General features: G+C 56.8%; 1 protein-coding gene across 7 annotated transcripts in view; it reads left to right on the forward strand.

Moving 5' to 3' along the window:
• The first annotated feature begins 1,591 nt into the window (after positions 1 to 1,591).
• Positions 1,592 to 27,878, forward strand: part of PCDH1 (protocadherin 1) — a 154,536-nt gene continuing 128,249 nt past the window's right edge. For 2 of the 7 annotated variants that reach the window (XM_039484801.1, XM_039484800.1), the window contains exons 1-3: positions 4,867 to 5,196; positions 12,216 to 13,030; positions 15,260 to 17,452. In XM_039484801.1, the coding sequence (XP_039340735.1) occupies positions 5,091 to 5,196; positions 12,216 to 13,030; positions 15,260 to 17,452 (3,114 nt within the window). In that variant the 5' untranslated portion in view covers positions 4,867 to 5,090. The other 5 variants (XM_039484799.1, XM_039484798.1, XM_039484796.1 and 2 more) reach the window with 5 other exon arrangements.

Genomic DNA, 27,878 nt, shown 5'->3' on the forward strand with positions numbered 1-27,878 from the left:
TGCTGCCAGTGCCAATGCCCTATGCTATGGAATCATCCTGACACCTCCTCTTCTTAGAGGGCATCAGGTTGTTGGTGTGACTGTCACTCAGGCTTCAGCTCATCGAGCCTGATGAGCCTCACCTGGTCAGATTCACAGCCAGCGCACTGCATTGGGCTGCACTGCTGTAACCCTGGTTTAGACCCTGCCCAGGGTGGCATCTGCGCTCGGTGCTGCACACCCAGACAGCAGGCAGTGCAATGCAGCGTACAGGTTGGCACGCAGTACAAAGCAGCGCAGTGACTGATGGAACCCACTCCAATACAGACACCTGGAGAGTGTGTCCTATATGTTGGAAGAAGTACCCATGGCAATATACCCACCCAGGTCTCTGTACAGGATGGCACATGTGCATGTATGTCACACCTGGCCTGGAAAGCAGCATTACATAAGAACGGCCATACTGGGTCAGACCAAAGGTCCATCTAGCCAACAGTAAGCAGTGGCAGGTGCTTCAAAGGGAATGAACAGAACAGGATCAAGTAATCCATCCCGTCATCCATTCCCTGAGGTGTCATTGCCTGGAATACTCTTGGCTCTACTAGCTGGTTCCTATTGATGCTGGGCTCCAGACTTTGGGGACTGACTGAAAAAAGATGAATCCTGGTTCCATCACACTATTTCTTCAATGCTTTTACCGTTGAGGCCATGTGTGAATATGCACTTGCAGATACCCTCCGAGCCTGTACAAATGGGCAGTCTAAGCAGGGATGCACACGCAGCCTCCCTCACTTCATGTACAATTATGGTAACCAGACATGCAATTTAGCCGCACATTTTTTTGCTCACAATATTGAAAATCTGATCCTCCAACATCTCAGATGTTGGGGCTTCTGCCCTGAGTTTACATCCATGGCTCCATAGTGTCTCTTAATGGGACCCGTCCTCAGAGTTCATCTTAGACAGTGCTTCAGACTATAGGCCTCTCTCTGCTTCTGGATCTTGGCCCCTTCTCTGAAGCCCTATAATGAAGGCAGATGCTTGCATTTTGTCTCTGGGCTGGTTATTCCTTCTCTTTCATAATACAGTTATGAATAATAATAAATAATCCCTGGCTCTCAGCCAGCTCTGATTTCACCAGCTTCCTTTGCAGAGGGGCATTGACCTTTAGGGGGTCTGGTCCCCTCTGATTTTGATATCTTCTGCTGATTGGATTGCAGGTGAATTTATACCAAAGAAAAACCTGGCTCAGCTGGGTAGGAGCAGAGAAGTTTGCGATTAAAAAGCTCCAGGAAAGCCTCTGAGTTCCCCCAGGGAGAGGCAGATGCATTCCTCCTCGGGGCAAGGAGCCTGAGCCACGGCCAGGGCTGCCGGAGCCGACTCCGTGGAAGGACAAAGCAGCCTCTACAAGGTGGTGCAGTGGGTCATCAAAGGCGAGCTGCCAGCATGTGTGAGAGGAGTGGGGCGGGAGGCTGTGCTGTGCATGCAACAGGTTCATGTAGCTCAGCAGGAAGTAGGGTTCCTCTGTGCCGCCCCCGCCCTCAGCTGCAGGAGCTTCATCCCTGGGCTATAAATCTAGGAGTCAATGTGCTCCCAGGCAGGGATGTGAAGAACTGCCTCCTCCCCGCCGCACTAGTGCTCCGAGTGAGTCCCCAGCCTACGGATTTCACGCTGCACCACAGAGCACCTAGCCTGTCTGGTCAGCCACCCCCCCTTGGCCAGGAGAGTCCCCGCACAGCTCGGCCTGGCTGAATGCTGCGGAGACAGACTCTAGGCTGCACTCGCACATTAAAGGAACGGAGGGGCCAGGTGTCACTGGAGCGGCTGGGCCAGGGATGATTATCACAGGGAATGGACTGCCCTAGAGCACCCGGTCTGTGGGGTTTAGCCCTGACAAGGAATTGTCTCCCCTCCCCCCTTCAGGCTGCCATACACAGAGGTGCCAAGAAGTGCAAACGAGGTGTCTGACCCAGCCCTGTAGTGGGAGGGGGCGGGAGTTTGCAGTGTCAGTGGGGAACCTGCAGCTGCTCAGCTCTGCCCAACGGGGGTCTGACGCCTGGAAGAAGAGCGCGCGTGACTCACCAGGGTGCTGACACCAGGTCAGTGACTTGCTCTCTTGCCACCTGGTCACCCCTGGACCTGGGGCCGCAGCCAGGCAGCCTGTCCCCGCCGGCCCAGGGTCACTGACTCGGGAACGGAGGATGCACTAGCTCTGGGCCTTGGCCCACAGCAGGCCCGCGGAGGCCAGAACTGTTTGTTGGGAGGTGCTGAGTATCCCTGGGCTCCTCCTTTGCTGCGTTTCTTGAAGGGGAAGCTGCTGGCTGGGCCGAGAGCGGCGGGACGCAGTCACCAACCCCTCTCCTAGCTCCCCAGCGGGCTAGTGAAGCCACATTTCGGCCCGCTGTTCCACGGGCAGCGCCTCACTCTGGCCCCCGGCTGGCCAGGATTCCCGGGGTGGGAAGGGGAGAAGGGCAGGCGCGCGTGGTCTGTTGCGGGGAGGGCCCGTCGCATGCGCTGCTCATAGGGCTCCTCTGCTCCCGGGGAGCCGCAGGCAGCACCTCGGGCAGCTCCAGGAGCGCAGCTCTGCCTTGGAGTCACGGAGCTAATTCCTCCAGCTCCCAGGCTAAGGCAGCGCCTCTAATCCCGGAGGAGGGGGCTGGGCAGCTCCTTAGTCCCCGGAGAGGCGGGATGGGTGGGGGGAGCCGCGGATGCGCCGGCCATGGGGCTGCCCGGGGCTCTGCGGGGTGGGGGAAACGGGGCGCTGGCTACGCTCTCCAGTCAGGCTTTCGGGGGCACATTGCTCGGTCCGCAGAGAAGCGGGGGTGCCCCGGGGCTCTCCCCTAAGCGGTACCGCAGGGCTGGGGTCTGGCTTGGTTCCCATGTGCACACCGATCCGCCCCCGGCCGGGCCGTGCAGGTGCCGCTCGCTGGGGAAGAGGCGGCCAGCTCCGGCTCGGACCCACGGCGACGCGAGCCAGAGGCTCCAACTGCCTCTGAGCCGCAGCGCTCGGCGGCTCTGCTGAGCCCCCGCCCCGCCGGGCTCCACCTCCCGGTGCTGGCGGCAGCAAGAGGCGGAGCAGCGAGGGGGAGGGGGCTGGGCCGGCTCGGTGCGTCCCTGGCACAGCCTCACACACGCCGAGAGCCGGACACTGCGACGGACACGGCTGCGCCAGCCCCGCTCGCCGCGCCGGGAGGGAGCCGCAGCCCCGACCGGCCGCCACAGGCCCCCCGGGATTCCGCCTGTTTTGTGGGGAACCAGCCGGAGGCGCAGAGCGGAGCCGGTCCCGGCAGGGGATGGAGAAGCCGGAGGTGCCGCGCACACGGCGCTCTCCGCTGCCAAGTAAGAGCCGCAGCCGGGAACCTGCCCGGTGCTCGGTGCCCCCCCGCGGCTGGACCCGGGAGCCCCCCCGTTGTCCCACGGCTGTGCCTCCGCGTGTGTCGGAATGCGGGAGTGCGCGGGTCCTCCTGGCTGGTCCGCGGGCAGGGAGCGAGGCGGGGGCCGGGTCTCGGGGACCAGGCGGCAGCGCTGGCTGCGAGGATAGCGGGGTGCCCGGGAAGGGGGAGTGGATCCCAGAAGCGATGCCGGGCAGGTTAGCGAGGCGGATGCTGCGCCCGGCGAGGGAGGGACGCGCCTCCCGGCAGCCAGGCGAAGGAGAAGGGGCAGGAGCTGCTGCCTTTCCGCCGCTTGCGGGGCCACCAACTTTCTTTCCAGGCTCTGTGCTGAGCACCTGGGCGCCGTGATCAGAGGCTGCCCGGAGATCGGAGCCTTATTAGGGGCGCATCCGCCCCGTCCCCTCCATGGGCTCCCGAGCTTCAGCCATCTCGTCCCCGCAGATTCCCGAGGGTTGTTGGGCGAGAACCCCCGCCCCCTTCCGCACCCAGGGTGGATCACGGAGTTGCCCTAGCCCCAGCCAGGGCCGGGCGGGGTGGAGTGGAGCTGCCTGAGCCAAGGGCTCTCGCCGGCTGCTCAGAGCCGGGGACCGGGGCTGGCAGAGCGGAGGGGCTGCGGGGCTGCGAGCTGCAGTGTCCCGGAGGGGCCAGGACGGACAGCAGCGCCGCACGCGGCTCATGACACTTGTTGTGCTGCTGCCTCCATTCCCGGAGCCTGCCAGACCAGCGCCTCCCCGATCGCCCACCCCGGCTGAAACAGGCTCATCTGCATGGCAGAGGGTGGCTGCCCCCGGCGCTTCGCTCCCCACTGGCCCCCGAGCTCCCGGCCCGCCCCACAGCTTCCCCGGGATAACCGAGCCTGCCCCGGGATGCGGGCAAATGCTGCTGTGTGCGAGAAAGAGACTGGGAGCGCGCGCCCGGTCGCCGCTGGCACGGTGTGCGCGCGCGCGCGCGCGCCACTGGCATGGGGTGAGGGTGAGTGGTGTGTGTGTGTGTGTGTGTATGTGTGCGCGCGCCACTGGCATGAGCTGTGTGTGTGTATGTGCCACTGGCGCTGCTTTTGTGTGTGTGCCTGTGAACGAGAAATTACCAGGGAAAGCAGGTGTCCCTTTCTAAATGGTCCAAACGCCCCCTTATCCACAGCTTTCCTGGCCTGCCCATAGCTCCAAGACGGCAGCTTTGGGATTTGGCCAGTGATTAGTTCCCTGAGAGCGCGTAGAGTGTGTGCGCCTCCCCGCCGCGTGTGTGTGTGCGCGCGCGCGCCCCTTCCCACCCGCGCGTGTGCCCTGCCCCTGGGTGTGTACTGGGGAGGGGGGAACCGGGCCTGGCATTTCCCCTTTAATCTCTTTCCCCCTTTTTCCTGGGGTCACTGCCCAGCTGCCAGCCTCCCTCTGGGGCTCAGCTCCCCCCGGGTTCTAGCCCAGAGCCAGGCTGTGCTAAGTCCTGACAGCTCCAGCCTGGCTTGGCAGGGTTGGGAGGGCTGGTCAGTGCTGGAAATGCCCTGGCTCTGGGGCAAGTGGGCAAGGCAGGGCAGGTGTGATCTCTTGCATAGTGTAATGTGACCTACCCTGTGTGGGTGACAGTCAGGCTCCAGGCCGCTGGTGCCTGCTTCCCACATCTTGCTCCCTCTGTGCCTAGGAATGGTCGAGGGTTCCTTCTGCCTGTAGCTGCTGTGGTGAGGTTGGGCCTGGAAGCTCTGGGCAGGGAGTTGCTGTGGCCAGGATGTGCAGGTGTGATTCTCCGTTGCCCAGTTCCAGGCTACATGGCCAGGCAGCACTGCCTGTAGCTATGGCTGCCAGGATAAGATCTTGTTTTCAGTTGCTTGTTGGTAAGATTTTACGAAACGCCAAATCTTCAGGCTGGAATTTCCCACACTCACTGTCTGCCTCCGGCTGGATCTTTTGGAAGGGTTCAGCTCAAAGGGCTCAGCCATAAACGTTCCCACTGCTGTTGGGTTGAGAAGCTCTGTCACTGCCATACTTTGGGGTTAAGGCTTGAAATTTGGCCAAGGGATCACTCCAGTGCTGGGGAGGTGCCTTTTGCTGGTCCTGGGGAAAAAACACCCAAATTTGGTCAAGTGAAAAGCTTTTGAAAAATCTTAGCGTGCACATGCTCAGTAGAGAGAGGTTCAGCCTCTAAAATCTCAAAGATTCGGTCTGAACTGAGCATGCTCTAGCCTAGGTCTGTGGGCGGGGGTGCTGAGCAGGACTTTCCCTGCTGTTGCAGCCCCAAAAGGCCAGGGGCTGCTGTGGAGCAGGGAAGCTGTCTGTCCTATGCCCTCAGTGCTTCCCCCCCCCCCCCCCCCACAGGAGGAGGAAAAGGGTGTGTGTGTGGCAGGAGCTCAGGAGGAGGGACAGGTAGGAACAGAATAGGGGGGCAGAAGATGGGAGGGGGGACAGAACAAGATAGCAGAGGGAGGGGGCAGGAGCCATGGAGGGAGGAGAATAGGATCAGGGTATGAGCATGGCAGAAGCTGGGGACAGAAGCAGTGAGGGGGAGATGGCAGCAGGGAAGGGGAAATGGGGGGGGAAAGGGGCAGGACCAGGAACTCTGGAGGAGGGAAGCTAAGAGCAGAGTAAGTAGGGGCAGAGAGACAGGAGATAGCAGCAGAGGAGGGACAAGGTGAAATGGGGCAGAGAGATTTGTAACCACTAGAGCACACTCCCCTCCAGAACCTGGGACTGAATCCAGGATTCCTTAGTTTCAACTTTACCGTTCAGCAAATATGTGTGAAACCTACTGGCAAAGTATGTCTCCATCCCCCTCTAGTGGTAGGTCCATATTGAGGTTGATAACCTACTACTGCTATCAGTTAATGTTAGCTCACATGGCTGAGGACTGTGCTGTGGAGCAAAGGATCCCAGTCCCACTGATGACCCACGTTGGCGTCGGGGTGGTTTTACACAATGAAATTTGTGTTTTTTTCCAATTGTTATGTTTTTTAAAAGTAGGAAATAATATCTGTAAAAGAATGTTAAGGTTGCAAAGTCAAGCACTCAAAAATTAGGGAATGCCTGAATTAAGTTTGCATGTAACCTTAATTCAGTCCACTTGTACCTATGCATTATGATACAGCCTTTAATTCTGTGATCACATACTGCTTTTTGCACTGGTCCCCTGCCTCCTTCAGTGCACAGGGTGGATCTGCTCTAGGGATGAATCAGGGTTGTGTAGTGAAGGAGGCTGCTTTCTGTGGAGCCCTTGCCTCCTTTGCTACAGAGGTTGGAAAGTGGGGAGGGGGTGAGGTTGAGAAAGGATGCAGGAAGAGAAAGGATGGTTTCGCTGTGGCAGTTGAATACCGCCCTCGGGGCTGGGGTATCTCCCTCTCTCTGGAACAGGGTCTGTAGCCTGCATGAGGTGTTGGGTAAACCCGAATATGCACAGGTGGTGACCTGGGTGTCTGGCTTACGACACCTTAGGCCAAAGCTGCAGAAGTGCTGAGTGCGCACAGCTGCACTGAAGTCCACGGGAGCTGTGCTTTGAACATTCTGGGTGTTAACGAATGCTAAGATTGGGCCTTCTCAGATTTGGGCACCCAAAATTTGTTTGACACCTTTGACAGTTTTGGCCTTAAAATCTCTGTTTCACTTTCCCATGTGCAAAATAGGGACAACACCCCCTCTACCTGACAGGCTTTGTGAAGACACATTCATTAATGTATGTGAAGCGCTCTGATGCTGTAGTGATGAGCAATATAGAAAAGCCCAGGAGGAAATGAATGATTCTGTATTCAGGTCATGGTTTGAGTGGTGTGCAGTAAATAAGATCAGGGGCCATGCAGTGAATGATGGGGATAAACAGAAATATTGAGCATGGAGCACTGTCCACTCAGTGCCCTGAATGAGGCAGAGTCCTGTGTAAACAACAGTATGTGAACATGTAATCCAAGACTGTCCCCTAATGCCCATAAACAAAGAGGACTAATGAAGGTCCCACAGGCATCTTTAATTTTGGTATTTCCTAACTTTTGAGTTCTGGACTTTGCAACCTTCCTGTACACAGCCCCTTGGGTGTAATTCTACAGGGGTTCTGATCCCATTGTCATCACAGCAGTATCTGAGTGCCTTCTGATGGTGCATTGAGTGATGCCATGTGTGGTTTGCTCTGTTGTGCACCCACTCCCTGGGGGAGAGTTGTGTGTGCAGTGGAGTGGTTTGGGTTGTAAATGGTCACTGCTCCGGGTGTTTAGTGGTGTAGGTGGGTTGTAGGAGCACGCCTGGCTCTCAGAGCAGAGGCTGGGGAGGTCTGGTACAGTCCTTAGCTCCTGAAGGAGTTGGTTCCAGTGCATCCTGCACAGATGAGCTTTACCATTGGTGGACAGCTTCACTGTGCCCAAGGGGCCACGCTGTCAGCCATGATCCTCAGGCTGGAGCTCTGCAGCACGTCATTCACAGCCACGCAGTGTGTGGGAGTCGTTCACGCACCCTCCGCACCAGCAGAGGATGGTGGTGGGGCTGGGGCAAAAATGCAGCGCCTGCTCCAGCCAAGGTGAATTGTCCTGGGAGTGAGCGCTGGTCTGTGCTCTGCCTCTGGCCCCTGCTGCAGTGAGAGAGGTAGCAGGGTGAGCCCTGGGTTTGCCCAGCCCCACCAGCAGTCACAGCGGAAGCTGCTGGGTGCGGAGCCCTGCAAGGCACCTGGCCCATAGAGCCCAGGAATGGCTGACTCAGGCTGCCTGATAGGCACAGGGACTGCCTTACCTTACAACTTTCACCTTTGCCCCAAACCTCACCTGATGGGAACCACAGCTCAGGGACTGGACACAGTTGCAACCCACGCCTAGAATAAACAAACATGGGCAAACAACCTCTGGGAGCAGCTCCAAGCCCAGCTGCAGCTCCAAAAGAGCCTCACCAGGGAACTCAATAGATCCCGACCAGCTCTTAGGGTTTGTCCAACTTGGGCTCTCCCGGGTCCTGTGGTTAGATGGTATTTGTTTGTCTTGCTCCATACACGGCCATTATCTAGGGTGCTACTGAGCAATAGGATGCCTGAGAAGGGCACATGCACTCGCCGTGCAGGCATCACACTGTGGCTGCTGTCAGCCTTTTGCCTCCCTCTGGGAGCCATTCTCCACCAAAGCAGATTTTGCTCTGTTTCTTCTTTGTGCCTGGGAATGTGCTTCTCCAGAGTCAGGGTTGAATCTTGGTGTTGGTGTCCTTTCTTACTGGGAGGGGCTTGTTTTGCTCTCACACTATGCCAGGACAAATGGGGCCTGCCTCACACATGGGTGGCTCCTGGGCTGGCTGCTCCTGCCATGCCAGAGCCACCTCTCTCACTCATGCTGCCAGAGAGGGGCAGATTTCTAAGTCCTGCGTGAAGGACACTTAGCAAAGTGTGACAGCCATTCCAGGGAGGGAGAGCCGGGCCGTGGGGCCAGGACGTTGGAGCAGGGCTGCTAAGGCTTCCCTGTGATTGTCATCTGTGCTTGTGGAAAAGGCTGTGGTCTGTGTGGGAGAGGAGGGGCTGCACAGGGTCCCCTCTGCTGGGCTGGGGTCAGGGACTTGTGATGGGCTGTGAGCTGGTGGCTCGAGGAATGTGCTAAACTGTGGCGCCTGAGCTGCTCTTGGCACTGACTGTTGCCCCACTCACTCACTGGGGGGAGCAGGGGCCCATCTGGGGTCAGAGCACCATGTAGCAGAGTGGGGGTGGGGAACGGAGGGCTTCCCTGTCGGGGAGAGGGAAGGAGCGGGGACTGAGTGTGTGGGAGGGGAGCTCACAATGAATGGGAGTTGGGTAGTGCCCCATGGGATCACTTTGTGCTGGGGAGGGAGACTCAACTCGCAGGGCGGGTGGGGAGGGTATGGTCATATGTGGGGGAGGGGTAGCTCTGTGTTGGGGGGCAGCTTGCTGAGTGTGCGGGTGCAAAGAGAAGTGCTGGGGGAGCTTGCCGTGTGTGGGGTGGTCTGGAGCTTACTCCGTACATGGGAGAGGAGCCCACTGAGCTGGAGGGATCTTGTGCCTGGGGTTCCCATGCCCAGGTGTTGCCTTCTGCAGGCTTGAAGCTGCAGCGTCTCTCCAGGGGCTGTGCTAGTATACAGGCAGCTGTAACCCTTCCCAGTGCCCCCCCCCCCCTTGTCCTGTGCGCACTCGGAGACGCTCCCCGCTGGATAGGGTGAGGTTGGGGAAGGGCAGTGCCAACGGTCCTGTGCTCTGACCCGCTGTGGCCTGGCACTGCTCGTGGGGTTGATGTTCAGGGCAGGCAGTGAGGCCAGGTGTACTTGGAGGGGCTGGGCCAGGTGGGCATCTCGCATGTCATGGGGGAGGAGTGAGGGGCTCAGGGCTCATGCCCGGGGGAGGGGGTGGCCCTTAGTGCAATAACGGAACCAGGAAGTACTGGAGAGGGGGGCCCCCAACTGTGTGTTTCGGGGTTGAGCAGGGAGGTGTGTGTGTGGTGGAGGTTTGGGGTTGTGTGGGGTGCATAGGGGGCAGTGTTGAGGGGCAGGAGGTTGCAGTGTGGAGAGGGAGGAGTACAGCATTGCATGTCTGTTCATCACAGGAGGAGTTTCTGTGGGGGTGTGAGGCTGGGGCATGGGTAGGGTGACGGGCTGGTGGGAGCAGTGCTGTATTTGGGACCCTGGGAAATAGGGGATGTGGGGCCATGATTCTGGTCCTGGACAGTCATGCTAGGGGCTGGCGAGTTTGGCGCTCGTGTTCGGGTGCTTGGCTGGGATCGTGTCATTTCTAGGAAGGAAGTTAACGCGTGTATGTGTCAGGTACACAGCTCCCACTGTGGGCTGCTTATTGGATCTGTATTGGTAGTCGAGCCCTCTGTTTCCTGGGGTGCTCCGGTGTGTTGGTGGGGCTCGGACAGTGTGTGTGTGTGTGTGTGCGTGTGCGCGCGCGCGCATGGAAGGGGTCAGACTGTGTGTGTGTGTGTGTAGGGGGGAGGTTACTGTCTGTATGTGTATGTGTGAAGGGAGTCAGACTGTGTATGTGTTGAGAGGAGGTTACTCTGTGTGTGCGTGTGTGTGTGTGCTGGGGAGGATCAGATACCACATCTGTGTGCAGGACTGACGAGGGAGGGGGGAAGCCGGTACAAATTACTGGGGCCCGGCGGTCCAGAAGGGGGCCCTGGGCCCGGCTTCGTCGGCCCTGTATAGCCGGTCTGCCCTTGCTGGAGGGCCCGAAATTTTTTTTTCACCAGGGCCCGAACCTGCTCTTGGTGGCCCTGTCTGTGTATTGGGGTGATGTTACTATGTGTGTTGGAGGGGTCAGACAGTCTGTGTTTGTGGGAGGCTACTGTGTGTGTGCTGGTGGGGTTCAGACTGTGTGTGTTGGGGGATCAGACTGTGTGTGTGTGTGTGTTGGGTGGAGGTTACTGTGTGTGTGTCTGTGTGTGTTGGTGGGGGTCAGACAGTGTATGTTGGAGGAGTTCAGACTCTGTGTGTGTGTTGGAGGAGGTTACTGTGTGTGTATATCTTGGGGGGCCTGGGGCAATGAGGAAGGGAGGGATATCACCTTGCCTCTCTGCCCCCCACCTGGTGTATGCCCACAGCTCGTACCAATGTAAGCAGGGGTGGAGCCCCAGCCTGCCCTGTTTGGCCAGGGAACCCAGCTCAGGGCCAGCACAGCAGTGCTGTGGGTGTTCCACTCCATGTGAGGCAGCGCTGAGGGTAGAGATGCTTTATGGGGTGGCTCCAGTGTCCGAAGAGTCTCTTCTCCTGTCTGCTGTACTGCAGCCCCCCTAGGGCCAGGAGTCCAGACTGGGTCTCTGTGCTCAGTGCAGTGTGTCTGTGTGGGAGAAGTGTGTGTCACTGCAGCGTGGAGGATGGGCGTGTGCTTGTAGCGTGTGTCAGTGCAGCACCAGGGGTGGGAGGGGAGGGTGCACTTGTAGCATGTGTTGCTGCAACGCCAGGGTGTGCGTGGGGGTGCACGCTTGTAGTGTTTGTCACTGCAGTGACGGGTGGTGGTGGTGGCACTCGCTCACAGTGTGTCACTGTAGCACCAGGGTGGGGGTGGGAAGCTCATAGCATGAGTCACCGTAGCACAGGGGTGTGTGTGTGCTCGTAGCATGTGTCACTGCAGCACGGGGGAGGGAGTTTGCACACCTGTAGTGTGTCACTGCAGCACTGGGGGGGCGTAGGGTCTCTGGGCTGCGGTGCGAGGCTGTCTCTCTGGCTAGAGCACACTATGCAGTGTGTCGCTGCAGTGCAAGGGTGGGGGTGGGGCGCTTGCTCACAGAATGTCACTGCAGTGCCGAGATGGGGTGGGGATGCTCATAGTGTGAATCACTGTAGCACTGGGGATGGGGGGGTGGGGAAGAGGAGGGTGCACTTGTAGCATGTGTCAGTGTAGCACTGAGGGGGGTGGAGGGGTTGTATGTTTGTAGTGTGTCGCTGCAGCGCTGGCGTGGAGGCACTCGCTCACAGCGTGTCACTATAGCACTGAGGGGGGCACAGGGTCTCTGGTCTGCCCCGCAAGGCTATCTCTCTGGCTAGAGCACGCTATGCAGTGCAGGAGGAAGCCCTTTGCAGTGCCCTGTGTGCGTCTGCCTGGGTGCAGTGTCCGTTTGAGTTGTGACTAGCTGGTGGGCAGGGGACAGGCGTGGGGCTGGGTTTCAGTGCCTGTGTTCTTACACAGGCAGGGCGTGTAGGAGCCTTTCCCCTGGGCATTGATGTTGGGTTGCAGAGGGCTGCTGGAAATCAGCTCCTGTGACCTGCTGAGCAGAGAGGTGAGTGTGTGGAGCAGGGAACTGCTCAGCTGCTTCATAGCTGGCAGCAGGGCTGGGCTTCTCATTCCTAGCCAGGTTGGACATGCAGTGGCAGCGAACAGGGTATGTGGGGAGCGAGGAGGCCCGAGGGATGGAGCGTGCTGTCCCTAATCTGTGGTGTCTCTGCTTCCTTGCAGCCCCTGTCCAGTGCAGGATGACATGGCTGGCAGCCTGCCTGGGCCTGTGGCTCATCCTGCAGCTCCCCACCTTGGGCGCTGGGACACGCGTGGTCTACAAAGTGCAGGAGGAACAGCCACCCAACACACTCATTGGGAGCTTGGCTGCCGACTACGGCTTTCCCGACGTGGGACACCTCTATAAGCTGGAAGTGGGGGCCCCCTACCTGCGTGTGGATGGCAAGACAGGGGACATTTACACCACGGAGACCTCCATCGACCGGGAGAGCCTGCGGGAGTGCCAGAGCCAGTTCCCAGGGGAACTCTGCTTCCTGGAGTTCGAGGTGTCCATCACGGACCTGATGATGAATAGCAGCCCACGCCTGCTGGAAGGGCAGATCGAGGTGTTGGACATCAATGACAACACGCCCAACTTCGCCTCGCCTGTCATCACACTGGCCATTCCCGAGAACACCAACATCGGGGCACTCTTCCCCATCCCCCTGGCCATGGACCGCGATGCAGGTGCCAACGGGGTCGCCTCCTATGAGCTCCTGGCTGGGCCCGAGGCGCAGGAGCTCTTCGGCCTGCAGGTGGCTGAGGATCTGGATGAGAAGCAGCCGCAGCTGATTGTCATGGGGAACCTGGACCGGGAGCAGTGGGACTCCTATGACCTGACCATCAAGGTGCAGGATGGAGGCAGCCCACCGCGGGCGAGCAGTGCTCTGCTGCGTATCACCATCCTGGACATGAATGACAACACCCCCAAGTTCGAGAAGGCCCTGTATGAGGCAGAGCTCTCTGAGAACAGCCCTATGGGGCACTCCGTCCTCCAGGTGAGCACACAGCGGGGCACCAAGCATGGTGCACAACCTGCACTGCCCAGGCCAGCTTCCCACTTTTTTCATCAGCTTTCAAAGGAGGCAGGTGGAGCAGCTGGAGCGCCTTTATATTACTTGCTACAATTATTATTTATTAAGTGTATTATGGGAGCACTGATTGGGCCCAGTCACGGACCAGGGCCACATTGCAGTAGGCACTGTACATTATTAGGAGTATTACGGTAGCTCTCATGGGCGCCTGTCATGGCCCAGGCCCCTGTGGCCCCAGGTGCTGTACAAACACAGAATAAAAAGAATAGGCTTTGTCCCAAAGGCCTCACAGTCTGTCTGTCTGGGAATGTGCTGAGGCACCACCGGGAACCTGGTTTCAGGCATGGCATGATCACAAGTGGCAGGGGTTTTGTAGGTGGGCAGCTTCCCTAGTAAACCACACCACAATGTGGTAAGATTAGGAATGGAAAAGAAGTGGGGGAAGGCCAGGGCTGGGCTAGCAGGGGCAGCAGATCAGGATTGAGGGGCACCGGGAGAGCTGTGCTTGGGAAGCCTGCCCACTGCCTAGCTGTGCTAAATGCTGGCTACAGACAGGAAATTAGTCTCCCTTTCACCAGCATTAGATGCCTCTGAAACTAAAGCAGGCTCCTTTGGCTTGGCAACCCCTGGGAAGCGCCTTCTCCCCAGGGAGATGTGGGATGATGCAGCCTCTCTTGTACATGCACAAACAAAATGTGGCACGGCTGAAGCCCCGGGGTAGCCAAAGGCCGCTTGCATGCCACAGACTCTATAGAGAGAATTTTGAGCCCAAGCGTGGCATCCTAATGCCCATTTCAATTGGCTGGGAGCCCTGAGGGGTGGGTCTCTGTGGATTTGGTGGAAGGGGCACTGAGCCGATGGGAGCTGACATCTGTTTATCTGCAGCTGCCATCTTAATAAGTGGCGCACGGCCAGCACTCAGCTGCTCGGCTCGCTAATTTTGATGTGAATTTTAAGAATTCATTTTTCACTGTTCAGAGAGCGAAAGTTGGAGGCAGATAAGGCAGAAGCGACAGGAGAATGGGCTGCAGCTCTGCTGCTGCCATTGCTCAGCTTTTATCTTTCAGGAGGAAAATGACTCCTCAGCTCAGGGAGTGGAGGTAAAAGGTGGAATTTACATTTAACAACTTTTGTTCTCCATCCAAATCTGCTGAGCGAGATAACGGCAGAGCTGCAAATGGGGCAGAGAGGAGCGCGCTTGGAGAGCTGATTAGGAAAGCAAATGTTAGACAAACCTCCGATTCTTTAGAAAGCAAATAATAAATGTGGAAACAGGCTTATGTGAATGCAGAACTCCTGACAGGGAGGAGGGGAGTGGGGAGAGGAGATGGAGCCATGCAGAGTATGGGCAGCTCTCCTCTGTCCCTCAGCCCCAATCTGGAGCTGTTCTGGCCCTGGGACCCCTCTCCCCCACTTCTGCTGCTGCCTCTCAATCCCAGCCTCTTCCCCCTACATGCTATTTCTGTCCTGGGTTCCTCCCATTCCCCAGCTAGGCTGGGCCCCTCAGTCCTGACCCACAGCTCCCCCCACCCCCATGCTATCCCAGCCCTGAGCTTCTCCACAGCTCTGTCACAGCCCCACAGTACTGAACCTCAGCCTGCCCCCCATTGATCCAGTCCTGGGCTCCCTCAACACCCAATTCAGCTGGTGCTCCTCAATCACAACCTGCAGCCTGCTGCTGCCCAAGCCCTGGGAATCACTAGCTCTCTGCACTGAACTGCAGCATGCTCTGGGCTGGCTTTGAGTCAGGACAGCCCAGGTGCAGGCACTGGACTGCCTGTGCAGCTTCGGAGCAGCGCCCCAGAATGGGAAGCAGTGGGTTCTAATCCACCCTCCCCGGGTGGTGTCTTTGGCTGCATGTAACTAGCTTCGCTGCAGCGTGGTGGTGAATCAGGATTCATCTTAGCAAAGGGGTGTGCGCAGCCAGGCTGGGATCCTCTCTGCTGCTGCAAGTGTCCAGCAGGGTGCGGCCTGCTCACCTGGACAGGCTGCGTTCTAGTTCCTGGCTGTTCCTCCCTGTTGCTGGGTGTCAGACTTGCTGGCTGGCTGGTTCCCATGGAGAATTCCTTGCATGCCAGAGCGGGACAGCAGGGAGTGGGGCTGAGGCAGCCTAACCGGTTAGGCCAGTTTCACTGGAGAAACGTGGACAGGGTTGCTCCTGTTCACCTTGTTCTCCTCTTCCTCCTCCCACAGGTGAAAGCCAATGACTCGGATCAGGGTGCCAACGCCGAGATTGACTACTCCTTCCACCAGGCCACGGACATGGTGCGCCGCCTGCTGCGCCTGGACAGGACCACAGGCCTCATCACTGTGCAGGGGCCCATTGACCGTGAGGATGTCAATATCCTCAAGTTCTCTGTCCTGGCCAAGGACAAGGGGGCCAATCCCAAGAGTGCCCGCACCCAAGTGGTGGTGACCATCAAGGACATGAATGACAATGCCCCCTCCATTGAAATCCGGGGTATTGGCCTCGTCACCCATCAAGACGGCATGGCCAACATCTCCGAGGACGTGCCTGTGGAGACGGCCGTGGCTCTGGTACAGGTATCTGACCGGGATGAGGGTGAGAACGCTGTGGTCACCTGTGTGGTTGCTGGCGATGTCCCATTCCAGCTGAGACAGGCCAGCGAGACGGGCAGTGACAGCAAGAAGAAGTACTTCTTGCAGACCACCACGCCGCTGGACTACGAGGCGGTGAAGGAGTACACCATTGAGATTGTGGCTGTGGACTCGGGGAACCCGCCCCTCTCCAGCACCAACTCCCTCAAGGTGCAGGTGGTGGATGTGAACGACAATGCCCCAGTCTTCAGCCAAAGCCTCACCGAGGTGGCCTTCCCCGAGAACAATGCCCCTGATGACTTGGTGGTGGAGGTGAGTGCCAGTGACGCTGACAGTGGATCCAATGCCAAGCTGGTTTACTCTCTGGTCATGGACTCCTCCTCCAAGGGCTTCTTCTCCATCGACCCTGACTCAGGCGAGATCCGAGTGAAGACGGTGCTGGACCGGGAGCAGAGGGAGCGCTACGAGTTCCTAGTGGTGGCAGCTGACAAGGGCAGCCCCAGTCTCAAGGGCACGGCATCTGTGGCCATCAATGTCATGGACAGGAATGACAACGACCCCAAGTTTATGCTGAGCAGCTACAACTTCTCAGTGATGGAGAACATGCCTCCCCTGAGCCCGGTGGGCATGGTGACGGTGATTGACGCTGACAAGGGCAACAACGCCCGAATCCAGCTGTCAGTGGAGCAGGACAACGGGGACTTTGTCATCCAGAATGGCACTGGCACCATACTCTCCAGCATCTCCTTTGACCGGGAGCAGCAGAGCACGTACACCTTTCGGCTCAAAGCTGTGGATGGCGGGGACCCTCCCAGATCCGCCTACGTGGGGGTGACCATCAACGTGCTGGATGAGAACGACAATGCCCCTTTCATCACCTCCCCTTCCAATGCCTCTTACAAGCACATCCTGCCCCACACCAGCCCCGGGCAGCAGGTCAGCAAGGTCAAGGCTGAGGACATTGACTCGGGGGTCAATGCAGAGCTGACCTACAGAATCACAGGGGGCAACCCCTTCGAGCTATTCCAGATCTCACCGCAGAGCGGGGACATCACGCTGGAGAAGGAGATCCTGCGCAAGCACCATGGCCTGCACCGCCTGGTGGTGCGTGTTAATGACAGGGGCAAGCCCTCGCGCCATGGCACCGCGCTGGTGCACTTCTATGTCAATGAGACCCTGGCCAATCGCACGCTGCTGGAGACCCTGCTGGGACACAGCCTGGACACGCCACTGGACATCGACATCGCTGGGGACCCCGAGTACGAGCGCAGCAAGCAGCGCAGCAACATCCTCTTCGGTGTCATCGCCGGCATCGTGGCCGTCACCCTGGTCATTGTGCTGGTGGTGCTGGTGCGCTACTGCCGGCAGAGGGAGGCCAAGAGCGGTTACCAGGCGGGCAAGAAGGAGACCAAGGACCTGTACGCCCCCAAGCAGGGCAACAAGAGCAGCAAGAGCAAGAGCAAAGTGAAGAAGAGCAAGTCCCCTAAGCCGCCCAAACTGGCCGATGACGAGGAGGAGACTGGGCTGCAGAAGTCCCTCAAGTTCAACCTCATGAATGACTCCGTCAGTGACAGCCCCCGCATCCACCTGCCTCTCAACTACCCACCTGGGAGCCCGGACCTGGGGCGCCACTACCGCTCCAACTCCCCGCTGCCCTCCATCCAGCTGCAGCCCCAGTCGCCCTCTGCCTCTAAGAAACACCAGGTGGTGCAGGACCTGCCTGCCACTAACACCTTTGTGGGCACTGGGGACAACAACTCGACGGGCTCTGAGCAGTACTCTGACTACAGCTACCGCACCAACCCCCAGAAATACACCAACAAGCAGGTAGGAGAGCTCGTCCTGAGCCCGCCGGACGCACGCCCTCTGCATCGGGGCGCCATCTGGACGGAGGTGTGGGAGTGAGCATGGACCCATCCCCGGCCGCATGGGAATGGCCTGGGGGGCTGGCAGAGGACTAATGGAGCAGCTAGCCATGGCTCCTTCCTGGGGCAGGAAAAGGCAGGGGCTGAAGGCACCGTGACCTGCGGGCAGCTGCCTGTGGCTGATGGGGGTGGTAGCCACTGGGCTGCATTGCTGGAGGTTCCCCTGATGGGAAGGAGCCCTGCATGTGCTGGGTGAGGGGTCTGGAAGGACTGGATTCGCAGTCCCTGTGCCCCAGTAGCAACTGAGCACTGGGCTAGAGACCAGTCCTGCCAGCATCAGCAGATGGCAGTGACCACCTCTCCATCTGTGCTGGACTGCCTGGGGCCTGCACCTTGCTGGTCCCACAAGGAGCTGACTTTCAGCCCTGCCCTGAGTCGGGGGTGCTGTGCCCAGTCCCAGCCCATTATTGCTAGCAGCAGCCTCTGAAGTGCCAGCTCAGGGCTCCCTGGGAAGGGGGCTGAGCCTGTTACTGCCCTGGGGCAAAGCAAATCTGTAAGAGAAGCTTCTTCTGCTCCTGGTGCAGCTGCCTGGGGTGGGGACCCCAGCCTGTGTTCCAGCGCCAGCCCTTGCTGCCCGGGATGCTTGGCTCTTTGCTCCAGCCTAAGCATCAGGCTTGTCGCTGGAGCTGCAGAGCTATGCTGCAGCCTCTGCCAAGCCCACTGCAGAGGAGATCAGAGCACAGCTCGTTACCAGAAGTGAGGGGGCTGGGCTGCACCAGGGCTGTCTGTGTGTGTCGGGACTGGGGAGCCAGGGCTTGCGGAGTTGGGGTCTCTGCTGGGGAGCAGGAGGTGGCTGTGCTGAGTGTCGGGGCTGGGGAGTGAGGGCTGGGGAGGGTCTCTGCTGGGGAGCAGGAGGCGGCTGTGCTGAGTGTTGGGGCTGGGGAGCGAGGGCTGGGGGGGTGTCTTTGCTGGGGAGCAGGAGGTGGCTGGGCTGAGTGTTGGGGCTGGGGGCGTGTCTCTGCTTGGGAGCAGGAGGTGGCTGGGCCGAGTGTCGGGGCTGGGGAGCGAGGGCTGGGGAGGGTCTCTGCTGGGGAGCAGGAAGTGGCTGTGCTGAGGTTCGGGGCGGGGTCACTGCTGAGAGTTGGGGCTGAGTTTGTCTTGCTGCATGAGGGGACAGAGCAAAAGTCCTGGCTGCATCTTGAGGGACTTGGGTTGGGGAGGGGAGAGCAAATCTGGGAGCCAGGCTATGGAGGTGATGGGTGAAGTGGACGGTTCGAGGCCTTGACATCCTGCCTGACTGCCTCATCTTGCTGGGCTCCTGCTTTGTGGGCCCTGTTGGGATCTGCCCAGGGGTGGGGGGGGGGGACTTCCTGCAGAATTGGCATTATATCTTATGTGTCCTGGGGCTGGGCTGGGCTGGGCTCCCTTCCCCACTGCATTGTATGTATCCTGTGTGTCTCATGGGACTGGACTCCCCTCCCCCTCCATTGCATTGTAGCCTGTATGTCCCATGGGACTGGGCTCCCCTCCCCATTCATTGCATTGTAGCCTGTGTGTCCCGTGGGGATGGGCTGCCCCCATTGAATTTGCCCTCAATAAAGTTTTATATTTTTGAATGCTGTGTTTTGTTTTCCATAAGGCCCAGAGGCAGGGGGAGGGGGAGTGAAGGAAAGGGGGCTCTGCCTCCACCCCAGCCCATCCCCCCATAGTACAGCTGGGGGCAATGGCACATTATCCACCACCCCAATTGCATCTCCTCTTCTCTCTCCCTGTGGAGACATAGCAGGTGAGCCTAGAAATGGTGTTGCAAGGCCCGGTCCTGTGCAGGAAAGGGGCAGCAATAGTTTGGGCTGCCTCTTCCATACCATGGAGCCTAAGCTGCACCTGGGGAAAATTTTCAGGGCTGCGCCTCACAGCAAAACCCCCTCTCTGGGTCAGGCCCCGCTCCTCCCAGCCCTGGGGTTTGTGCCTGTGCCCTGGTGCTAGTTCTTCTCCTGTACCCTGGCTCCTTGTGCCTGAGACCTGCTTTCCTGCCTGTGGGATAGGCAGGGCGGCTTGGGAGGGAACATGGCATGTCCCTGGCTGGCTGTGCCGTGCTGGTGCGCTCCATTCCATGGCACGCTGCTTGTGAATGATGGGGGCTGCTGCAGACATCCAGCCTCTCCCTGTGCTGGAATCAAGCCTTGCCACTAGGGTTGCCAACTTGGCAATATTTAAAAATTGGACACTCCAGCAGGGGTGGAACCTCCCCTGCCCTGCCTCTTCTCCCCGAGGCTCCACCTTGCTCTGCCTCTTCCCCGCCAAAGCCCCACTCCTGCTCATCTCTTCCCCTGAGGCCCCTCCCCATCCATTCCTCTTTCCCCCCCGCCTCCCCCCGCATTGCTTGCTTCCGTCTCCCGCACTCCACCCCATGTGGGTTGGGGCTGGGAGCTGCAGTCACGCGACAAAGGTAGGAGGTGGCCCTGGATGAGTAAAGGCTGGAGCGGGTGATGACCTGGCGCCTCCCTACTTCCCCCACTCACAGTAACTGGATTTTGGGTGTCCGGTCAGTAGATCTGACTGGACACTGTCAGGTCCCCTTTTCAACCAGATTTTCTGGTCGAAAACTGGGCACCTGGCCACGCTACTTGCCACGAGGGAGCTCCAGCGTGCCAGTGCGCTCCTGGAGCTGCTCCATGCACCCCACTGGGTGCAGTGGGATCAGCGACAGTCAGCGCTTGTGCCCAGCAGGGCAGTGTGGTGTGTTCATGCATAGGGGCTGCCTGCAGGAGCAGTTACTGACCAGGTCACCATGCTGCAGTGGGGAGCAGTGGGGTCTGTGTGAGCAGGGAGAGGGAGCGAGGAGCCATGCTCCAGCAGGAGGAGAGGGAATAGTTATGGACGAGCAACTCCATCAGAGTTCATAAGGCAACTGCCAAAGTGCTCGGGGCCTCTTCCCTTTCCCCCTCCCCACTGCACAGAGCTGTCTCTCTGCTTGGGCCGCAAGCCCAGTCCCTGACTCCTGCCATTCTCTCCTTCGCCCCTTATCCCAGGGGTTTGTTCCTGCACTCTTGTGCCCACTGCCTATGGAGGTGTGCAGGACACTTGAGTGTCCCATTCCTTGTGGCATAAGAACAGCCATACTGGGTCAGACCAATAGCCCAGTATCCTGTCTCTGACAGTGGCCAGTGCCAGATGCTTCAGGGGGTATGTACAGAACAGGGCAGTTGGAGGATGATTCACCCCATCTTCTCCCCCATCTTCTGGCAGTCAGAGGTTTAGGGTCACCCAGCGCATGGGGTTGTGCCCCTGATCATCTTGGCTAATAGGCATTGATAGACCTATCTTCCATGAACTTATCTAATTCTTTTGTGAACCCAGCTATACTTTTGACCTTCACAACATCCCCTGGCAATGAATTCCACAGGTTGACTGTGTGTTGTGTGAAAAAGTATTTCCCTATTTAATAAACCTACTGCCTATTAATTTCATTGGGCGACCCCTGGTTTTTGTATTGTGGGAAAGGGTAACTAACACTTTTCTAATAATTTTCTCTGCACCATTCATGATTTTATGGACCTCTGTCATATACCCCCTAATCTTCTCTTTTTAAAGATGAACAGCTAAAATCTCTCCTCATAGTGAAGCCGTTCCATACCCTTGATAATTTTTGTTGCCTTTCTCTGAACCTTTCCCAGTCCCACTATAACCTTTCTGAGATGGGGTGACCAGAACTGCACGCAGTTCTCAAGGTGTGGGCACAGCATGAATTTATATAGTGGCTTTATCTTATTTTCTATCTTATTTTCTATCACTGTCTTAATGGTTCCTAACATTCTGTTATTCTTTTTGACCACGGCTGTGCTGTTTTCAGAGAACTATCCACAATGACTCCGAGATCTGTTTCTTGGGTGGCGACAGCTAATTTAGACCTTATCATTGTATCTGTGTAGTTGGAATTATTTTTTTCAATGTGCATTACTTTGCATATCAACATTGAATTTCATCTGCCATTTTGTTGCCCACTCACCCAGTTTTGTGAGATCTCTTTGGAACTCTTCTCAGTCAGCTTTAGAATTAACTATGTTGAATAATTTTGTATCTGCAAGCTTTGTGGTTTCCATTTTCCGGATCATTAATATGTTGAACAGCACTGGTCCCAGTGCAGACCCTTGGGGGATCCTGCTGTTTACCTCTCTCCATTCTGAGAACTGATCATTTATTCCTGCCCTTTGTTTCCTGTTTTTTAACCAGTTACTGATCCATGAAAGGACCTTCCCTCTTTTCCCATGACAGCTTACTTTGCTTAAGAGCCTTTGGGGTGGGACCTTGTCAAAGGCTTTCTGAAAGTCCAAGTACACTATGTTCACTGACTAACCCTGGTCCACATGCTTGTTTCCACCTCAGAGAATTCCAATAGATCCATGAGGCACAATTTTCCTTTACAAAAGTTTTGTTGACTCTTCCCCAACTAATCATGTTTATCTATGTGTCTGATAATTCTGTTCTTTACTATAATATCAGCCAATTTGTCTGTCCTGAAGTTGGGCTCACTGCTCTGTAATTGCTAGGATCGCCTCTGGAGCCCTTTTTAAAAATTGGCATTGCATTAGCTACCTTCCAGTCATCTGGTCCAGAGGCCTTTTTCAGTAATACGTTACATATACTACAGTTAGTACTTCTGCAATTTCATACCTGAGTTCCTTCAGAACTCTTAGGTGATACCATCTGGACCTGGTGATTTATCACTGTTTAGTTTATCAATCTGTTCAATTTGTACTGCCACATCAATGTGGGGCAGTACTTTAGATTTGTTACTCACATAAGAGCTAGCCTTTTGGGTATCCTTTTTGAAGATTGATGCAAAGAATTAATTTGGCTTCTCTGCAATGGCCTTGTCTTCCTTGAGTGCTCCTTTAGCACCTTGATCGTCCAGTGGCCCCACTGATTATTTGACAGGCTTCCTGCTTCTGATATATTTAAAAAAAAATCTTACTGTTAGTTTTTGCATCTTCTTGTGAATGCTTTCTTGGTTTGCCTTATACTTTTACTGTGTGTTGTACTTTTACTGCCAGAGTTTGTGTGTTTTCTTTTTACCCTCACTAGGATTTGGCTTCCAAATGTCAAAGGGTGCCTTTTTGCCTCTAATGGCCTCCATTACTCTGCTGTTTAGCCATGGTGGTATTCTTCTGGGCTTCTTGTTGCTTTTTCTGATTAGGGCTATACATTTAGTGTGAGCCTCTGTGTTTTTAAATAGTCCTTATGCTGGTTGCAGGTATTTACCCATTGTGACTGTTCCTTTTAATTTCTGTCTAACAAGGGACCTCGTTCTTTTACCCCTTTTTAAAGGTACATGTTACTAGGGTGGGATTTTTTGTGTGTGGCGGGGGTGGGTATTATTCCCCTCCAAGGGTGTTAAATTGAATTACATTGTGGGCACTATTGCTGAGCGGGTCAGTTATATTCACCTCTTGGACCAGATCCTGTGCAGCACTTAGGACTAAATCAAGAATTGCCTCTCCCATTGTGGGTTTGAGTAGCCGCTCCAAGAACCAGACACTTATGGTGTGTAGAAATTTTCTCTCTGCATCACTCCCTGATATGAGGATAGTGCCCAGTCAGTATGAGGGTAGTGGAAATCCTCCTTTATTATTGTGCTTTCTGGACTCGCTAATCTGGGTGAGAGTTCCCCCCAGGTCTCCCGCAGCCACTGCAGGATTGGCTTCCCCTCTTTCATGCAGGCTTTGAGAGCAGTGAAATAGTGATGTGCTGACTTAGCTCAGGAACCAGAGGGTGAGAATGTGTCACCCCCTTGAGAAGGGCTAGGGCAGTTACCCCCTCTTGCAGCCATGGCCTCAGGCTCTCTGCAACCTCAGGCAGTCATGGTGTTGCTCATGCTGGTGTGTGTGTGTGTGAGGTGTTGGGTTCCATGAAGGCTACACACTGACATTCTGGAGAATAAGACACAGCATCAGACAAGTGCCAGGTCACTGCCTGTGCAGCCCAGCCCAATGGCAGCTCGGGTGATGTCAGGCCTTGGCTCACAACGTTCCAATTTTGTTCTGTTTAAACGACTTTCATGATGTTTTGCCTTATGCTATTCAAGGCTTGAAAATGTCACCATGAACTTTAAAGGCAGGGAGTGGGCTGTGTAGGGGGAGGGGAGTGGGCTGTGAGGAGGGAAAACAGTGGGCTCTGGGGGATGGGGAGTTGGCTGCAGAGAGGGGGAGTGGGCTGCTGGGGGGCAGTGGGCTTGCGGGGGGGAAAGAGGGCTGCGGGGGGCGGGGAATGGGCTGTGGGGGAACAGATAGAAAAAGAGAAGGGAAACAAACTCCAGGAGGAGCATTCTGGTGAGGACCACCCCAACCTCCTGCCAGCCCTTAAGGGTGGTGGTGGTGGTGGGCAGGGAGGTCCCTGGCCTCTGCCCAGCAGCCTGTGGCTGGCAAGGACCTGCTACCTTTCCTTGGCTGCTGGAAGGAACATTCTGTTCTTCCTCACCGCCAGTCTCTTCCTGCGGTGGTGGAGGGAGCAGGTCTGGCTCTACCATTTTTGCCACCCCAAGCAAAAAAAAAAAAAGATGCTCGAACTGCCGTCTGAACTGCCAAAGCAAAAAAAAAAAAAAAAAAAAGCCGCCCAGACTGTGCTGCTCCAAGAATGGACAGAATGCCGCCCCTTAGCATGAGCCGCCCAGGCACGTGTTTCCTCCGCTGGTGCCTGGAGCCGGCCCTGGGAGGGAGGGACCACCCATCTCCCCACTCCCTAGCTGCTTGTCTCTGCTACTCTGCACCTTGGCCAGCCTCCATGTTTCAGGCCTCTTTCCCCAGGGTGGAACCCCAAGGCTCAGATCCATCTGATTCTGAGCCCCTGCAGCCCCAGGGATCTGCATCCGTCTTATTAGTTCCCAGTTGTCTGACTGAGCTCTGAGTCCCAGCAGAGCTCAAGAGGCTGGAGCAGCATTGGCTTCACTCACGCACGCAGCAGCCATTGTAATCTTACCAGCTAGACATTGAATGTGTCTCTTAGAAAGCAAGCTTAAATTCTGCATACGTTGCAGGCACTGGCGTCAGAAGGTGCTTGGCAAAGCTGCCTGCTGGCCAGCGGTGCAGGGCCAAGGGGTTTTTGTAAGGCCAGTCACAGACTATAAAATAGTGGCAAAATGGTCCAGAAACCTGGGGCACTGGGGACGTACGCAGAGCTGATCTGGCTTCTCCCTCCTCCAGAATGCCAGTGTGTGGGTGAGTAGTACACGCCGTATGTCAGACCAGGGCTGCTTGGCTGTGACACTGGCATAGTGTGATCCCAGCTGATGGAGCATGACACCAGGTTCTGGGAACTGAACAGTGGGGAGGGTGGCTGTAGGGAGCAGTGCTAGGATGCAGCTGAGTATGTTTTGCCCTTAATGATCTGCAGGGGCGAGAAACAGAACCCAGGTGAAATTCAGTGAGGATACTAAACTGGGGAGAGCTGAGAGCATCAGGGAGCAGAGGGCGTGAGGGGAGCCCAGAGCATGGGAAACCGCAGGGCCAGGAGACAGCACAGCAGGATTTGGGTGGGTAGGGCTGAGGTAGGGGAGTGAGAGACCTGGCTGTAGCTTGGCTGATTCCTGAGCAAGGGCAGCTGGAAACCATCCTGAGAGCTGGCAGGGCAGTGAGAGAGCAGGGAGGTGGCGATGGGAATGGGGTGCAGTTCTGAGGGGAAGATGGCGGTTGTTTACCTGGAGACACAGCAAGGTGTGTTTGGCCCCTGAGTGGGAGGTCAGGGAGTCCCTTTGCAGGGCACTCCACCCCAAACACAAGCCCCATAGGTACTGATGAACCCAGGCCCAAGAACGGACTGGAGTTTCCCAACACCGGAGTTTAGGATTCCTTCTCTGAGCAGCATCCAGGTCCCTGAAGACTCACTTGCCCTGGGTGCCCACCCGCAGCCCCTGGGATACAGGCCCTTGGGGACACGGGCTGGGGGAATTTGGCTCTCACCTGGTTGCATAGGCAGCAGAAGTTGGCCATGTGCACCTCGTTATCCAGGAATGAACAGACGCTGGGTACCATGAGCAGCCTGTATCCCAGGGGTCAGGTAACATGGGTGCTGTGTGCTGCCTGTACCCTGGGGGAGGTGAAATGGGCTCTGTGTGCTGCCTGTGCCCTGGGGGAGGTGACGTGGGTATTGTGTGCTGCCTGTACCATAAGGATGGTGAAATGGGGACTGTGTGCCACCTGCACCCAGGGTGAAGTGACATGGGTGCCGTGTGCCGCCTGTACCCTGGAGGAGGTTTCATGGGTGCTATGTGCTGCTGGTACCCGGGGTGAAGTGACATGGGGGCCATGTGCATCCTCTGTCTCAGGGGGGAGGTGACACAGGGGGCTTGTTCTTCCTGTAATATGGCGGGGGAGATTACATCAGGGCTGTGACCAGCCTGTACTCATGGTGGAAGGTGACGTGGAGCTGTAAGCAGCCTGTACCCAGGCGTAGGGGGTACGTATGTGGGTGGGAGGTTGTGCTGAAGTGGGAATTGTCTGTAATATTTTTATGAAGCCGATGGGTGCCTCAGTTTCTCCTATATGTAGTAGTGGTATGCAGTGGTGGGAGGATAGGACTGTTTGCTCTCAGGGCAGGCTAAGACATGGGTATGAAATATGGCCCATCTGTCTGAGTCGTTGGAAAAGGACGAGCCGCGGGCGACCACATATCAGTGAGAATCTGAGAAGACAACGGCAAAGCTAGGCACCAGATCATGGACTCCTAGCAACCAATGACCCAAGGGGAGATGGATTTCCCAGCTCTCAGCAGGGGAGCTGAGCACAGACCCCAGCTTGAGAACAAAGGGCTGGGAAGGGGCATGGGGGGGATCAGAGTTGCAGGAAGGAATCGAGGCTCTCACCTGGGAACTGACCAAGGAGATCAGTTGGAGAGAGACAGAGCTTGAGCAAGGGGATTCACCACAGCACGGCTGGGCTCTGGGCTGGCCAGGATGGACTATGCTTTACCCTTCCTTCCTCGGTGCTACCCTAAGGCTTTCCTGTGCTGTGCCCAGCTGACTAATAAACCCGACTGTGTCAACAGTGCTGGGTGAGTGTCCCTGCCAATGCTGGGCGAGGTGCATTGATCCCTGCAGAGTGGACAAGTCTCTATCGGGGTGTGTCTCAGTTGGACTCGCTAAGCGGAGCTCACGGGGTGCAGCAGGGGGGCTGCAGGCCCAGAAGTCCAGTCTGAGGAGCTGGTGAAGCCACGTGGCTGACCCTGGGGGAAGAGTGAGACCCCTGGGGGTCTGGCACACTGAGGGGTTCCTTCTAGACACTGTTCCACAGCTGGGGCGGTACACCGATCCTGTGGATCCGGTGACATGGGGGGTCATGTTCATCTGGTACCTCAGCCTTGTGGTGACACGGAGGTTGTGTATAGCCTGTTGTCACAGAGTCAGAGGATGGGTGCTATGCCCTCCACTGTGGAACAGTCTCTAGGAGGAACCCCTCAGTGTGCCAGACCCCCAAGGGCTCTCTTTTCCCAGGATAGACCATACAGCCTCACCCCCTGCAAGACTGAACCTCTAAGGCTTCACATCAAGAGCTCTGCTCAGCAAGTCCAACCGAGACAGATGCCTGGAGAGACCTGTCTCTTTGCAGGATCAATGCCCCTCGCCTAGCATTGCAGTGACACTCCCACAGTGCTGTCAATCAGCCAGCTGGACCCAGCACAGGACGGCCTTAGAGTAGCTCAGAGAGGAAGGTTAAAGCCTTGTCCAGTGGTTCCCAAGGTTTTTTCTGCCAAGGACCCCTTTGGTATCTGCCTAATTGTCCCAGGCCCCTTTCCTGTCCGGTACTACCGGAACGTCCCTGCAGCGCGGGATGGCCCTGCCAGCATGATCACTCATGCACAGAGAGGGAGAGTCACAGAGTGCAGAGGATGCTCTTTCGTTCCAAAACCGGCTCAATGCAGCAAAGGTGCAGGAATGCTGTTTCAGCCCCAGCTCAAGGACAGACCCATAGTCCATGGCAGACCCTGCTTTGGGAACCATTTTCACAGTCCATTCTGGTCAGGCCAGAGCAATTCACCAGCCAAGCTGAAGTGAGTTCTATTTTCAGGCTCTATGTCTCCCTGCCTCCTTCCTTAGTCAGTTCTTCACGTAGCACACAGTCAACTTGTGGAACTCCTTGCCTGAGGAGGTTGTGAAGGCTAGGACTATAATAGTGTTTAAAAGGGAACTGGATAAATTCATGATGGTTAAGTCCATAAATGGCTATTAGCCAGGATGGGTAAGGAATGGTGTCCCTAGCCTCTGTTTGTAAGAGGATGGATTTGGATGGCAGGAGATAGATCACTTGATCATTGCCTGTTAGGTTCACTCCCTCTGGGGGCACCTGGCATTGGCCACTGTCAGTAGACAGGATACTGAGCCAGATGGACCTTTGGTC

This window comes from Mauremys reevesii, linkage group 8 (assembly GCF_016161935.1).
Source record: "Mauremys reevesii isolate NIE-2019 linkage group 8, ASM1616193v1, whole genome shotgun sequence".
NCBI lineage: Eukaryota > Metazoa > Chordata > Testudines > Geoemydidae > Mauremys > Mauremys reevesii.